At 39.3% G+C, this 16597-nt stretch overlaps 1 protein-coding gene across 1 annotated transcript in view; it reads right to left on the bottom strand.

Annotated features, from left to right (window-relative positions):
• LOC126252796 (drebrin-like protein) overlaps positions 1-16597 on the bottom strand; it is a 209349-nt gene that overhangs the window by 82419 nt on the left and 110333 nt on the right. Inside the window, exon 7 of the mRNA XM_049953733.1 lies at positions 10122-10341. Within this exon, the coding sequence (XP_049809690.1) occupies positions 10122-10341 (220 nt within the window). The remainder of the gene's footprint in view (positions 1-10121; positions 10342-16597) is intronic.

Genomic DNA, 16597 nt, shown 5'->3' with positions numbered 1-16597 from the left:
TGAAATGTTGTGCAAGATGTGCTTTCGCCTGGCAATGAGCAATCGTACATCCTACCTCACACACAACTTCTTCGTAGCCAATTTTCCATGCAGGTTATTATGCACTTGCTCAGTTGAGATGCCTACAGTCTCAGAAATCTCATAAAAGTTTATTCAGTGGTCTTGCGCTACCATTTCATAGATTTTGTCGATGTTTTCCTTCGTGGTGACTTCAATTGGATGGCTGGAGCAGGCTTTGTCTTTGGTCCTTGTCCAACCACATTCAAAATAAATTAATCCAAAAGTAAATATACTTCTACAATGGTTCAGAGTATGTGTGAACTTTATCCATTTCTGCTTTGACACGTGCGGCAGTCAAACCCTTTAAATAAAAATGATTATTAATAACAGTATGAAACTCAGTTTTCTCCATTTTCAATCACAGTCGACACACTGAGCAATACAGACAGGTGTCCACAATGAACTGTATTCTGTACATTCTTGAAATTCTTTACATGATCCTTGGAATAGTCAAGCTTACCAACCATGAAGGTACAACAAACATGTTCAATTCTTTCATAGAAATTTACCAGACTTCTCAAAACCACCATTGAATTGTATGGAGAGTTATAAAAGGGAAATCTGCTTTAGGGAATATTAATTTTACTTGTTATTGTTGTGAAATGATTCATGAGCAAGTCTACTCATCCACGGAGTGAAAAGAATTCAGCCTGGCCAGACGTGAAGCAGACCACACGCCGGTATTACGCAAATTCCTTGAAGTTTAAAAAATTACATTTATTGTATTAATGAATGATGTGGTAACAGTTTGTTTTTCTGTAGTACCTGGAACATGAAACTCAAACAATACAAGACAGTTCTGCTTATAAATTTCTGTATAAGACATTTCTTTATAACCATCTTTTCTTCAGTCAATAATAAGTTCCTGAGTGGAGCAGAGCTGCTATGAGACTTTAACTTTTGAGGACACTTTAAGATCTGGTGGAAGACAGACCTGCCTGCGGTAACATGTGACATTTGGTCGTGTCAGTGATGGACTCTGTGTGGTGAATGGCCACTACACTTTTGAGGTGACTTTATATTCTGAGAGATCAGAATGTGCTGCACAGTAGGACTCTAACTTTTTCCACTTGTACTACAGAACTGAGGGCAGAGTGCGAGTTTCTACTTGTCATATTGCGTGTGCATTTGTAAATCATCATGTTGAATTCTGAACAGTTTTAGGCAGGTGAATATTTCGTATATCATGAGTACGAAATGGACTTAGTTTTTGCATATCTTTGATGAATATTTAGTCTGGGGATTTTGCTACCATTCTCATAACACTCTCAAAGTAACTTTACTGCATTTGATAATGGTGTTTTCTGTCTGTATTTTAAACAATTATCATAGGACCACTTCCTGTTTATTTCAGATGTCCTTTCCTGAATAAACATTATTCAACATAGTTCTCTGCCATTATGTCAATTACAAACATTAGAACAAACCCTTATTACTAAATTATTCATTTAACTTTTATTTTAATAACTCGCAATTCTAGCCAATGCACAGACTATTTGACTGCAGGATCACTGCTACAGATTATTATTTGCAGCAAATTAGCTGTGGGGCATGAAAGTAGATGTACATGGCTTGACCCTATAACTACATCGTGCTATTCTTATTAATTTTTAAACTGAGTCATGCATAGCCCAAGTACATAAAGTACGAGTAACTGCAGGCAAAGACACAACTGCTTTGCTTGCATTAGATTAGATTAATACTAGTTCCATGGATCATGAATACGATATTTCGTAATGATGTGGAACGAGTCAAATTTTCCAATGCATGACATAATTAAGTTAATTAAACAACATACTTAAGTTAATATACGAACTTTTTCATTTTTTTTGTGTTTTTTTATTTTTTATTTTTTTAAATATTTTTTTTGTTTTTTTCCTTTTTTTAAAATTTATATCTAAAAATTCCTCTATGGAGTAGAAGGAGTTGTCATTCAGAAATTCTTTTAATTTCTTCTTAAATACTTGTTGGTTATCTGTCAGACTTTTGATACTATTTGGTAAGTGACCAAAGACTTTAGTGCCAGTATAATTCACCCCTTTCTGTGCCAAAGTTAGATTTAATCTTGAATAGTGAAGCTCATCCTTTCTCCTAGTATTGTAGTTATGCACACTGCTATTACTTTTGAATTGGGTTTGGTTGTTAATAACAAATTTCATAAGAGAGTATATATACTGAGAAGCTACTGTGAATATCCCTAGATCCTTAAATAAATGTCTGCAGGATGATCTTGGGTGGACTCCAGCTATTATTCTGATTACATGCTTTTGTGCAATAAGTACTTTATTCCTCAGTGATGAATTACCCCAAAATATGATGCCATATGAAAGCAATGAGTGAAAATAGGCGTAGTAAGCTAATTTACTAAGATGTTTATCACCAAAATTTGCAGTGACCCTTATTGCATAAGTAGCTGAACTCAAGCGTTTCAGCAGATCATCAATGTGTTTCTTCCAATTTAATCTCTCATCAATGGACACACCTAAAAATTTGCAATATTCTACCTTAGCTATATGCTTCTGATTAAGGTCTATATTTATTAATGGCGTCATACCATTCACTGTACGGAACTGTATGTAGTGTGTCTTATCAAAATTCAGTGAGAGTCCGTTTACAAGGAACCACTTAGTAATTTTCTGAAAGACAGTATTGACAATTTCATCAGTTAATTCTTGTTTGTCAGGTGTGATTACTATACTTGTATCATCAGCAAAGAGAACTAACTTTGCCTCTTCATGAATATAGAATGGCAAGTCATTAATATACAATCCTGGAAATGGAAAAAAGAACACATTGACACCGGTGTGTCAGACCCACCATACTTGCTCCGGACACTGCGAGAGGGCTGTACAAGCAATGATCACACGCACGGCACAGCGGACACACCAGGAACCGTGGTGTTGGCCGTCGAATGGCGCTAGCTGCGCAACATTTGTGCACCGCCGCCGTCAGTGTCAGCCAGTTTGCCGTGGCATACGGAGCTCCATCGCAGTCTTCAACACTGGTAGCATGCCACGACAGCGTGGACGTGAACCGTATGTGCAGTTGACGGACTTTGAGCGAGGGCGTATAGTGGGCATGCGGGAGGCCGGGTGGACGTACCGCCGAATTGCTCAACACGTGGGGCGTGAGGTCTCCACAGTACATCGATGTTGTCGCCAGTGGTCGGCAGAAGGTGCACGTGCCCGTCGACCTGGGACCGGACCGCAGCGACGCACGGATGCACGCCAAGACCGTAGGATCCTACGCAGTGCCGTAGGGGACCGCACCGCCACTTCCCAGCAAATTAGGGACACTGTTGCTCCTGGGGTATCGGCGAGGACCATTCGCAACCGTCTCCATGAAGCTGGGCTACGGTCCCGCACACCGTTAGGCCGTCTTCCGCTCACGCCCCAACATCGTGCAGCCCGCCTCCAGTGGTGTCGCGACAGGCGTGAATGGAGGGACGAATGGAGACGTGTCGTCTTCAGCGATGAGAGTCGCTTCTGCCTTGGTGCCAATGATGGTCGTATGCGTGTTTGGCGCCGTGCAGGTGAGCGCCACAATCAGGACTGCATACGACCGAGGCACACAGGGCCAACACCCGGCATCATGGTGTGGGGAGCGATCTCCTACACTGGCCGTACACCACTGGTGATCGTCGAGGGGACACCGAATAGTGCACGGTACATCCAAACCGTCATCGAACCCATCGTTCTACCATTCCTAGACCGGCAAGGGAACTTGCTGTTCCAACAGGACAATGCACGTCCGCATGTATCCCGTGCCACCCAACGTGCTCTAGAAGGTGTAAGTCAACTACCCTGGCCAGCAAGATCTCCGGATCTGTCCCCCATTGAGCATGTTTGGGACTGGATGAAGCGTCGTCTCACGCGGTCTGCACGTCCAGCACGAACGCTGGTCCAACTGAGGCGCCAGGTGGAAATGGCATGGCAAGCCGTTCCACAGGACTACATCCAGCATCTCTACGATCGTCTCCATGGGAGAATAGCAGCCTGCATTGCTGCGAAAGGTGGATATACACTGTCTAGTGCCGACATTGTGCATGCTCTGTTGCCTGTGTCTATGTGCCTGTGGTTCTGTCAGTGTGATCATGTGATGTATCTGACCCCAGGAATGTGTCAATAAAGTTTCCCCTTCCTGGGACAATGAATTCACGGTGTTCTTATTTCAATTTCCAGGAGTGTATAATAAGAACAACAAAGGACCCAAGACTGACCCTTGTGGAACCCCATTCTTGATAGTTCCCCAGTTTGAGGAATGTGCTGATCTTTGCATGTTACGAGAACTACTTATTTCAACTTTCTGCACTCTTCCAGTTAGGTACGAATTAAACCATTTGTGCACTGTCCCAATCATGCCACAATACTTGAGCTTGTCTAGCAGAATTTCATGATTTACACAATCAAAAGCCTTTGAGAGATCACAAAAAATCCCAATGGGTGGTGTTCGGTTATTCAGATCATTCAAAATTTGACTGGTGAAAGCATATATGGCATTTTCTGTTGAAAAACCTTTCTGGAAACCAAACTGACATTTTGTTAGTACTTCATTTTTACAGATATGTGAAGCTACTCTTGAATACATTACTTTCTCAAAAATTTTGGATAAAGCTGTTAAAAGGGAGATTGGACGGTAATTGTTGACATCAGACCTATCCCCCTTTTTATGCAAAGGTATAACAATAGCACATTTCAGGGAAAATGCCCTGTTCCAGAGAGCTATTACACAGGTGGTTGAGAATCTTACTTATCTGTTGAGAACAAGCTTTTAGTATCTGTTGATGTTATGTGATCTAAAGGGTTGTAGAAGTGGTTATGAAATTGCAGTGGTGTAGCCGATGTATTTATATGAGTGATTGCTTTGTGTATTTTGCTAGTTTCTGCTCGTTCTAGAAAGAATTTTTCTTAAATTGTCTACCTGTCCATAATGTAGGTTTTTTATATCGATAAATCCCCTTCCTCCTTCCTTTCTGCTTAATGTGAATCTTTCCGTTGCTGAATGTATGTGATGTATTCTATATTTGTGGCATTGTGATCGCGTAAGTGTATTTAGTGCTTCTAGGTCCGTGTTACTCCATTTCACTACTCCAAATGAGTAGGTCAATATTGGTATAGCATAAGTATTTATAGCTTTTGTCTTGTTTCTTGCTGTCAATTCTGTTTTCAGTATTTTTGTTAGTCTTTGTCTATATTTTTCTTTTAGTTCTTCTTTAATATTTGTATTATCTATTCCTATTTTTTGCCTGTATCCTAGATATTTATAGGCATCTGTTTTTTCCATTGCTTCTATGCAGTCGCTGTGGTTATCCAATATGTAATCTTCTTGTTTAGTGTGTTTTCCCTTGACTATGCTGTTTTTTCTTACATTTGTCTGTTCCAAAAGCCATATTTATATCATTGCTGAATACTTCTGTTATCTTTAGTAATTGGTTGAGTTGCTGATTTGTTGCTGCCAGTAGTTTTAGATCATCCATGTATAGCAAATGTGTGATTTTGTGTGGGTATGTTCCAGTAATATTGTATCCATAATTTGTATTATTTAGCATGTTGGATAGTGGGTTCAGAGCAAGGCAGAACCAGAAAGGACTTAATGAGTCTCCTTGGTATATTCCACGCTTAATCTGTATTGGCTGTGATGTGATATTATTTGAATTTGTTTGGATATTAAGTGTGGTTTTCCAATTTTTCATTACTATGTTTAGGAACTGTATCAATTTAGGATCTACTTTGTATATTTCCAATATTTGTAGTAACCATGAGTGGGGTACACTATCAAAAGCTTTTTGGTAATCAATGTATGCATAGTGTAGCGACCTTTGTTTAGTTTTAGCTTGATATGTCACCTCTGCATCTATTATCAGTTGCTCTTTACATCCTCGTGCTCCTTTGCAACAGCCTTTTTGTTCTTCATTTATAATTTTGTTCTGTGTTGTATGTGTCATTAATTTCTGTGTAATGGCTGAAGTTAATATTTTGTATATTGTTGGTAGGCATGTTATGGGGCAATATTTAGCTGGGTTTGCTGTGTCTGCTTGATCTTTAGGTTTCAGATAAGTTATTCCATGTGTAAGTGTATCAGGGAATGTGTATGGGTCTGCAATGTAACTGTTAAATAATTTATATTTAAAAAACAAAGATGTATGTAAAAACAAAGAGATGTGACTTACCGAACGAAAGCGCTGGCAGGTCGATAGACACACAAACAAACACAAACACACACACAAAATTCAAGCTTTCGCAACAAACTGTTGCCTCATCAGGAAAGAGCGGAAGGTTTCCCTCTCCTTCCCCTCTTTCCTGATGAGGCAACAGTTTGTTGCGAAAGCTTGAATTTTGTGTGTGTGTTTGTGTGTCTATCGACCTGCCAGCGCTTTCGTTCGGTAAGTCACATCTCTTTGTTTTTACATATATTTTTCCCACGTGGAATGTTTCCCTCTATTATATTAAAAACAAAGATGATGTGACTTACCAAACGAAAGCGCTGGCAGGTCGATAGACACACAAATGCCTTTAGAAATGTCTGCTTGTGTCTGTGTATGTGCGGATGGATATGTGTGTGTGTGCGCGAGTGTATACCTGTCCTTTTTTCCCCCCAAGGTAAGTCTTTCCGCTCCCGGGATTGGAATGACTCCTTACCCTCTCCCTTAAAAACCCACATCCTTTCGTCTTTCCCTCTCCTTCCCTCTTTCCTGATGAAGCAACAGTTTGTTGCGAAAGCTTGAATTTCGTGTGTATGTTTGCGTTTGTTTGTGTGTCTATCGTCCTGCCAGCACTTTCGTTCGGTAAGTCACATCATCTTTGTTTTTAGATATGTTAAATAATTTAGTTAGATGTGAATGTGTTGAGGTGAACTTCTTTAGCCAGAAATTTGCTATTTTATCTTTTCCAGGGGCTTTCTAATTGTGAGTAGAATTAATTGCTTGGGTGACTTCATGTTGCAAAATTATCACTTCAGGCATTTGTGGTATTATCTTGTATGTGTCTGTTTCTGCTTGTATCCACCGTGCATGTCTGTTATGTTGTACCGGGTTTGACCATATGTTGCTCCAGAAGTGTGCCATGTCTGTTATGTTTGGTGGATTGTCTATTTTAATGTGTGTTATCTATTGTCTGGTAAAATTTCTTTTGGTTTGTGTTGAATGTTTGGTTTTGTTTCCTTATATTTTCACTTTTTTTGTATCTTCTAAGTCGTTTGGCCAATGCTTGTAATTTCTGCTTCTTTTCATCTAATTGCTCTATCGCTTCTTGTTGTGAGATTTTACCTAACCTTTTTCGTTTTTTTTTTCTGACATTTCATTTCTTATAAATTGTGTTAGTGGTCCGATGTCTTTTCTCGGTTTTTCTATTCTGATCTGTAGCCTGTGTTTCCATGCTGGTTTTGTGGGTTTCTTCTGTGTGTTGGTTGGTTCTGATCTCTGCCTAGTGTGTGGCTGGATTGAAGAGTTTTTAGCAAACAGAACACAGCATGTTGTTATCAATGGAGAGACGTCTACAGACGTTAAAGTAACCTCTGGCGTGCCACAGGGGAGTGTTATGGGACCACTGCTTTTCACAATATATATAAATGACCCAGTAGATAGTGTCGGACGTTCCATGCGGCTTTTTGCGGATGATGCTGTAGTATACAGAGAAGTTGCAGCATTAGAAAATTGTAGCAAAATGCAGGAAGATCTGCAGCGGATAGGCACTTGGTGCAGGGAGTGGCAAGTGTCCCTTAACATAGACAAATGTAATGTATTGCGAATACATAGAAAGAAGGATCCTTTATTGTATGATTATATGATAGCGGAACAAACACTGGTAGCAGTTACTTCTGTAAAATATCTGGGAGTATGCGTGCGGAACGATTTGAAGTGGAATGATCATATAAAATTAATTGTTGGTAAGGCGGGTACCAGGTTGAGATTCATTGGGAGAGTGCTTAGAAAATGTAGTCCATCAACAAAGGAGGTGGCTTACAAAACACTCGTTCGACCTATACTTGAGTATTGCTCATCAGTGTGGGATCCGTACCAGATCGGGTTGACGGAGGAGATAGAGAAGATCCATAGAAGAGCGGCGCGTTTCATCACAGGGTTATTTGGTAACCGTGACAGCGTTACGGAGATGTTTAATAAACTCAAGTGGCAGACTCTGCAAGAGAGGCGCTCTGCATCGTGGTGTAGCTTGCTCGCCAGGTTTCGAGAGGGTGCGTTTCTGGATGAGGTATCAAATATATTGCTTCCCCCTACTTATACCTCCCGAGGAGATCACGAATGTAAAATTAGAGAGATTAGAGCGCGCATGGAGGCTTTCAGACAGTCGTTCTTCCCGCAAACCATACGCGACTGGAACAGGAAAGGGAGGTAATGACAGTGGCACGTAAACTGCCCTCCGCCACACACTGTAGGGTGGCTTGCGGAGTATAAATGTAGATGTAGATGTAGATATTTAGTGTAGTGAGTGCTCCTATATAAACCAGTAGTTGTAACTCTTCCATAGTTGTGTTTTCATTTATTTTGTTGTGTATGATTGTGTTGATAGTTTTTATTGTTGTTTCGACTTGTGGGTTATTTGGCGGTCTATGCAAGAATGGTCTAATGTCTGTATTTGTGTCTTTGTATTCTATATATGTCAGCTGAAATTTTTCTTCTATATCTAACATGTGTGTCACTTTGTGTTCTATTTGTGCTTGTTCTGGTGGCTGTCTTAAGATTTCGTTTTCCTCTGATTGTTTAATTGATGCGTGTTGTTCTTTGTTTGTTTGCTCTGGGATGTTTGAGTCCATTACTGTATTTTCTTCTTCTTCTGATTGCACATTATTTTGTTCCAGTATTTGTTGTACTTGTTGTTTGATGTTTTCTAATTCTGACTGGGGTATCCTGTTATTTTTGATTATTACACGGATCTGATCAGCTAGTCGTTGTTCTGTTAAAAATTTTAATTCTGGGTATCTGGTAATAAATGTTGTGTATACTTGTGATCTGTATCCAGTTGTGTTGGCTCCTAGGTTTGTTGCTTGATAATAACAGAACATGAGGTGTCGATTAACTTCATCTGACCATCTCATCCTCTGTCTTTGTTTTCCTTCTAGGGTGGTTGCAGGAAGCATATCCTGCAAAACAACTCTATTTGGATTTAAATCATTTTCCAGTTGGCTAGCAGTGTCGTTACCATTTTGGGCGGGCATAGGGTTCAAGCGTCGTCCCCGACCATGACGGCGCTTGTCCGAGGCTTCTTTAGTTCTGTCCTGAACCAACTAATCACACTAAAAGGGGGGTTAGCCCTATTAGTGGTTTGCTCTTTTCATTGCCTTTTACGACTGGCAGAACATACCGGAGGCCTATTCTTTTCCCGGGCCTCCACGGGGTTTATTATTGTTATTATTATTATTATTATTATTATTATTATTTTGCTCGAGGTTACAGCCCAGTCTCAGTGCTGGACTATAATTTTCTTTATTCTTTTATTTCTATCAGTTTTCTGACTGGTTTGATGTGGCTCACCACAAATTCCTCTCCTGTGCTAATCTCTTCATCTAAAAGTCACATTTGCAACCTAAATTCTCAATTATTTGCTGGATGTATTCCAAACTCACCTTCTTCTATTTTTTCCCCTTCTCTTTACAGTTTCCTCTAGTATCATGGAAGTTATTCCCCAACATCTTAACAGATATCCTGCCATCCTGTTCCTTCTTCTTGTCAGTGTTTTCCCTGTAATCCTTTCCTCACCGATTCTGTGGAGAACCACCTCATTCCTTACCTTATCACCCCACTGGACTGTAATATTTTCATTATTAACAATATGTTCAGAAGACTCATTCTTCATGTGTGCGCAGAAGAACCGATGGTAAATTGTATCAAGGCAACTGATACATGACTTGTCATCCATAAATGTCACTTGCTGATAGCATCAGAAAAGAACAGAACAGAACAACATAAGAAAATTTCCTATTTCAATGTCAGATGTACTGGGCAAGTGATGGAGAGAAAATATGTTAAGAATTTTGTAAGTCTAGGTATGCTACTTTGTCATTAATTGTAAAAGCAATCAAAAATTATTTTATTACTCAAAAATTACCTGGAGTTGGGACAGACTGTACTTCCTCTTGGATTCCATTCTCCATTTTTGGAGGCCACACTGGCAATGAAGCTTTCCTGCCAAGAGGACTGGAGTTCGCCGATAAGTCTGGAGGGGTTGCTGATGCGCGGCGTAAATTGTGTAGCTGTCCTGCGCATGTATTCTTCTCAAACACAGCTCGGGCATCAAATTTGCGTTGTGATATGAGATCCTGTGCTTCCTGTCAATAAGAACACCTTACATGAATTGTACACCAAGGAAAAAACTGTAGTACTACACCACCCCCCCAAGCATCAAAATTGCAACAACAGGAAGGATAAAAATAACAAAATTTTTCTTATTGCGCATATAAACTATTGTAGGAAGAATACACAATTAAATTGTACGTGGTTTGGCGTTGTACATTGAGTAAAATTTAGTACACTGAGTGGGCATCAACTTAGCTTGGATGACACAACTGTTATGTCATTCTATGGTGCTTCAACTCTATGACAGAGTTAATCAATCATACTGCCTTTCAAGCGGTGATACGATAGACTCTCAGCAACCCTTGACAAAAATTTTTCATTGGGTGACAGGTCTGAAGGATATTCTGCTGAGGGCAGAAATCAAACATACTCTGCATTGGGGTAGGTTAGGAGAGCACAGGTACCATGCAGTCTCGCATTATCTTAATGAAAGATAATGTGAAGTAGACCTTGGGCTCAGCAACCAACCTGAACATGTCTGAAATTTAATACCCCCCCCCCCCCAAAAAAAAAAAATCCCTGGTTAAAAGTGATCAAGTTTGGTATTCAATGATACCCAATATGATCACACCAATTGTTGGGCCCACATCATGATGAATAATACAATATGAGAACGTTTGTCCTCTTTGGAGCATCCACACATGGGTATATCTATTGGATGCTGTACACATAATCAGAAATTGTCTAAAAAGATGATGCACCACTATCTGCACACTTCTCTCTCTTGCAACATGAAAGGAGGGTACAACAACAATTGCCCTGCTGGCAGTCCAAGGTGCTTCAACCACTGCTGCAATGTCAGTGTGGATGCTGCTGCAAACAAGCCCATTAGCTGACTCGAGGTATGTGATTTGGGTGTACGATCTTGCATGGTTGAAAAAACACTACACTACCCGATCAAAAGTATCCAGACATTTATTACTGGACACTGATACAGGGTGTGTCCAACCTTCACTTTATGATGGCTTAAATTCTGCTGCGCACACTTTCAGTGAGGTGTCTATGTCTATTTGTTTGTGGAGCCAAAATCAGAGAAGACAGTGAGTTGGACGCAGGTTCTGGCGTGAAACTGATATTCTAACTCATCCCAAAGGTATTCCACTGGGTTCAGATTGGAGTCTGTGCAAGCCAATTCATTCCAGAAACGTTATTGTCCATCACACATGCTGCCTTATGACAGGAAGCATTGCCGTCCTGATACAAACAATCATCATCTCTGAATAGCTTCTCTACTGTGTGCAACACTCAATGCTGTAAAATGTGTTCGTATCCTTCTACATTTACTGCTTTCTTAAGCACAAAAAGGGGAACACATCCCAACCATGAGTAACAGTCCAATACTATAATACCACTTCCTCCATACTTCACTGTTGGCACTACACATGATGGCAGGTAACATTCTCCTGTCATTCACCAAACACCAACCCACGAATGGATTGCCACAGGATATAGTGCGAGTCGTAACTATGAATCACTCCTTTCCAGTTTTTAACTCCATATGCACAGTCATTATGCTAGCTGGACAGCTGGTGGTCACTCTGGAACTTAGGAATGATTCCTTACAATTCCTTCACGCATTGTTTACAACCACCCATTGCAATGCTTGATGGTCCCAGTCTGATCTTGGTTTAGCTGTGGTTGTTCCTTTGTGTTTCCACTTCATAGTCACATCAATAGTTGACTTGCACAGCTTTATAAGGACTGTAATTTCCCTGATGGATTTGTTACTTAGGTAATAGCCAATGACCAATCCATGTTCGAAGTCACTGAGCTTCCTTGACCAACCTATTCCACTGTTACTGCTTCTCTACTGACAACACAACACTCCTCGCCTCCTTTTATGCTGGCGGGTCCCCTTCTTGTGACATCTACTTGTCAATTCTATACTACACATGGTTGTCCAGTTACTTTTGATCAGATAGTGTATGTCTGTTTTCTTGGGCACTAGTTGTGCAGGACCACTTAGACCCTGCATGGTGTTGAGTAAGCCGATGCTGAACAAATCAATTCCTTATTTACATGAGTCATGGGATCTTAATCAATGTGAATCATTTCACAAAATGATAAACAACTGTCATGATAAGCCTCAATCTTGCTGCTGTAGAACTCTGACATCTGCTGGTAGCTGTTTATCCTTTTTTACACAAGGCATAACATGATCATCTCACAAACAACCAATCAAAAGCAATTTCTGAATGAGAGACCTGCTGGGTCATTTTTCCTTATATTCAGAATGTAGACAGCTTTACTCCTACTTACTTTTTGTAGCTGCATTGAAATGATAATCATCTAAATATCAAAGAATGTGGTTCATTCATTTCCTGCTAATTTCACATTTGTCACGTCATCTTAACGCTGTTAAAATTTTAATGACTGAAACATGTTTGCTCAACACAGCTAACATAAGTTCAATTTAGAAACAAGACAAAATCCATTGCCAGGGAAAAGTAAAAATGCAAAATATGAAAAGATAGTGTCAGGTGTACGGGCACCTAAAGGAAGTTAAGACTACTTCTAACCTTCAGATAACAGGAATAGGTGAAAGGGGGTGGGTTGCAGTAAGAGCATTAAAGGTTACATTCATTCAAGTTTAACTCCATCTTTGACATGTCAAAAAATAAAATATCATCATTAGAACTCCCAAATATGAACCTCAGCTCTTGCACCATTGTATCTGAATTCCTTACTGTGTCACAAGAGGGTTTATAGCCTCTTTTCAAGCCTGAACATTCATGAAAGTTTTCAGGCATAATCCTGCATGGTAGATAAACAACGGTATGAGGAAAGGGAACCACTCACTATAGAAGAAACATTGAGTAACCAACAAGAATATACGGACATCAAGATTGTGTCTGTTTGTGGAGACACAGGAGAGCAGTTCAGAGTTTGACAAGTGGCTGAAGGTGACTGTCGGGTTGTGGCCCCAGTGTCAGAGAAAGTTTATGTCACTGAATAAATATTTGTTTAATTAAGATTCTGAGAGATGCCTAAATAGAGGAAGTGTTTATGTAAATGTGGAAGAAGTTTTGAGAATTTATAAGTGAAGCATTGAAATGAGTGGCAGCCATTGATGCTACAAGACAATATGAATACTGTCAAAAGTCACCACTGACATTACTGGATACTGAAAGAAGTCATATTATTTACTGAGTGAGCTATAGAGACTTTTAAATTCTTCTGAATGTAATTCAAAAGATGAAACTTCTTGTTGTGACTAGACTGAATAGTGCTTCAGACAGTGTGAGCCAGACTAGGGACCCTATACTTGTATCAAGGATAAATAAACTGTATTTTGATTTTGTGACTTATTATCATTTCAGTACTATTGTTAAATACAGATTATTGTATGCACTGGAGACAGTGTGTAGGTCGGTTTAGGCCTAAGGTAAAATTCAGTAGCTGTCTACATATCTGCCACCTCTTTCAATCATCCCAATGCAAAAAATACAAATTAAAATAAATAGGGATTGTTACATGTGGCTTATGCTGCCAGGGCACTGTCCTTTGGTGAAAAAATTGTGGACAAAAACAGAAATTACAGGACATTAATCAAAGTTCCATTAAATAAAGGTACTGTCACGTTTTATGAAAATAACTTTAGTGGGCAAAACTGTGCCACACTGAATGGTAATAACAATTTACTAGTAATGAATATTGCATCAAATACTATATGAAAATACAATAATTTTCAGTACAGAAATAATCATGGACACTGAATAAAGATGGTGCACCACAAAAGTTGATAAAGAAAATAGATGCAAATGGTAACTGTGTATATGTGGGAAGCGTTTTCCACCGCATTTGGATGACACAGGAAAGAAGAGTTGCAGAACCATCGTGTAGTGATGCATCATATCTGCAGCATTATGTAACAGTGGCCAGATAACAGCCTCAGGCAGACAAAAGTAAGTGTCGCACATAACGGAAAAGGGAGTAACACTGCATGGCACACACTGCTGCTAAGCACTATTAATAATGTGAATAGTGCACTACAATTATTAAGAACAATACTGTTTGTGATAATCTACTGTGCTGCATTACGATCCTTTTTATGTACTGTAGTAACAAATCCAAGAAGGATGACCAAGACAACACAACTAACAATGGACAGTGTAGCCTTAGCTAAATTTGAGGATATTAAGAAAAAAGAGCTAGTAGGTTCAGGTTTTGGGGAGTTTAGTACAACTGAAACCAGTTTGGGTATGAACAATACTCTAGAGATTGAGAATCAAAATGTCTCCACATCGCTACCAAAAAGCATGCAACAGGAAACAGATGTGGACAACCCAGTGACAAGATATTTTTCTAGTATATTGCAATTCCTTTGTAGAATCTGAGTAGTCTGTGGCAAGAAAATCCGGATAGTTTGGCTAATTGTGCTAAAGATTTTGTTGGTAGAATCAAAGAAACTTCAGAGAAAAATCCAGCTAATCCTGTTGACATGATTGGAAAATGCAAAGGAGATTTTGCTGTTAGAACTGAAGACAAAATAGATAACTGTTTCGAAGAAGAAGAAAGGCAAATTATTATACGGCATTAGGAGGAAGTACTTAACAAATTTAAACTAGAGATGATGCAAGGAAGTAAAATTCTTGCCATTGATGAAGTTAAGTACAATCTTGTGGATTTGAAAGATAATAAAAATGACGAACACACTGAATTATCTGCAGAGGTAAATAAAACAAAAAGGAAAACAATAAAAAATGGTTACTGTATAAAGTATCAGAGAGGAGCAGGTTACTATAGTGTGTTTAAGATTAGTTGTGTCTTTTGACATTTGGTTCAATGGAGGGAACACGACGCCATTGCCCAGGTAACACCAATGGCGAGACAACTTTTCCTAATACACCGCCAGCAGTTCGATTGGTAAAGTGCCTCTATTGCCATGCCATGAATAAACGGTACCATGTGATGTCGCGGATTAGATGCATATCTGCATTCATTAGCTCTAGTTGTAAAGTGATATTCTTTTTTTGAAATGTTCTGCAGCCATCAAGGATTATGAACAAGTGTTTTGTGTTCGCATTGTATTAATAAGAACACTGCAGCAAGTCTGAACACGAGGTCTTAAAAATTGTTAAGAACACGTTCAACATCTATGAAGATAATGTTCTACTGTAAAATATTCCTCCAAATTCAACAACAATAATGGGCAATGCGCATACTACTCTTTTGTTATGGATAAAGCAGATATTTCGCTCTGGGTAGAAAGAAATGTTCCATTGGATAAAATTAAAAGAAGCATATATAAGGCAGAGTTAATGGAACATATAGTGCTGTACAAGCCACGCACTGCACACTATCAGGTCGATGAGCTAGCTAGCGCTTAAGGCATAGTTTAATCACACTTGCTCTGTATCATGCTCATTTAAATCAGACAGGGAATATGTGGGCCTAAAGTGAAAAGTAATGTGGCAAGAAACAACAAGAAATTTGTGCGCAGTTTGGTTTTAATGCTAACAAAAGAAGCCATTGTAAATGTCACACCACAGGACTAGTCTTGAGTTGTCAACCATACCAAGAAGGTAATTGAAGGGAGGGATTTACGAAGGACTGTGACGAGTTTTGAGTAAAATGTAACTTCTCTTGTTGGCAAGTCAAAATCTGCTTCTTTTTCCAGAACACAGCAGAGTGTCATTAATATTCTAATGCAGTTGAAAAAGAAATTGCCACAGAATACTGAAACAGTATAATACTAAACTAGCAGTTGAGAGCAAGACAGATCAATAAATATGAAAAACCCCATTCTCAGTATAAATATCAACGTGTAAATTATTCACTTGTATTGTTGCAAAACCAACAGCAACTCTTGTTTTGGTTGCTATCTACGGCCATTAAAAATTACATTATTTCATTGAAAAGAATCTGCAGTTACTTGAATATCGCGATTGATGTGGAAGTTCCACATATTAATCATATGGTAAAATACTCTTCTCTTTGCATGCTGTCATTTGCCAAAATCTTGTTTTGATATCCGAGACTGTTTATGATATACGAGGGATTTCTGAATATCTCTTTCTGGCTTTTTCACTGGCGCTTGAGTCGCTCAGCACACGCTGGCAACTACACTTCCCTCTACTCGCCCCATACTGAACTGTCAAAAGTCTTAACTTATTTTAAACATACTATCAAGTTACAAGTCTTAATTTTAAGGTGCAAGAAGTGGCCACAAAACATGGAAAGTTTAACAGCAAAAATGACTCAGATTACGGAGCTGGTAACAAAAGG

This window comes from Schistocerca nitens, chromosome 4 (assembly GCF_023898315.1).
Source record: "Schistocerca nitens isolate TAMUIC-IGC-003100 chromosome 4, iqSchNite1.1, whole genome shotgun sequence".
Taxonomy (NCBI): domain Eukaryota; kingdom Metazoa; phylum Arthropoda; class Insecta; order Orthoptera; family Acrididae; genus Schistocerca; species Schistocerca nitens.
This window is presented reverse-complemented; position numbering and strand designations above follow the sequence as displayed.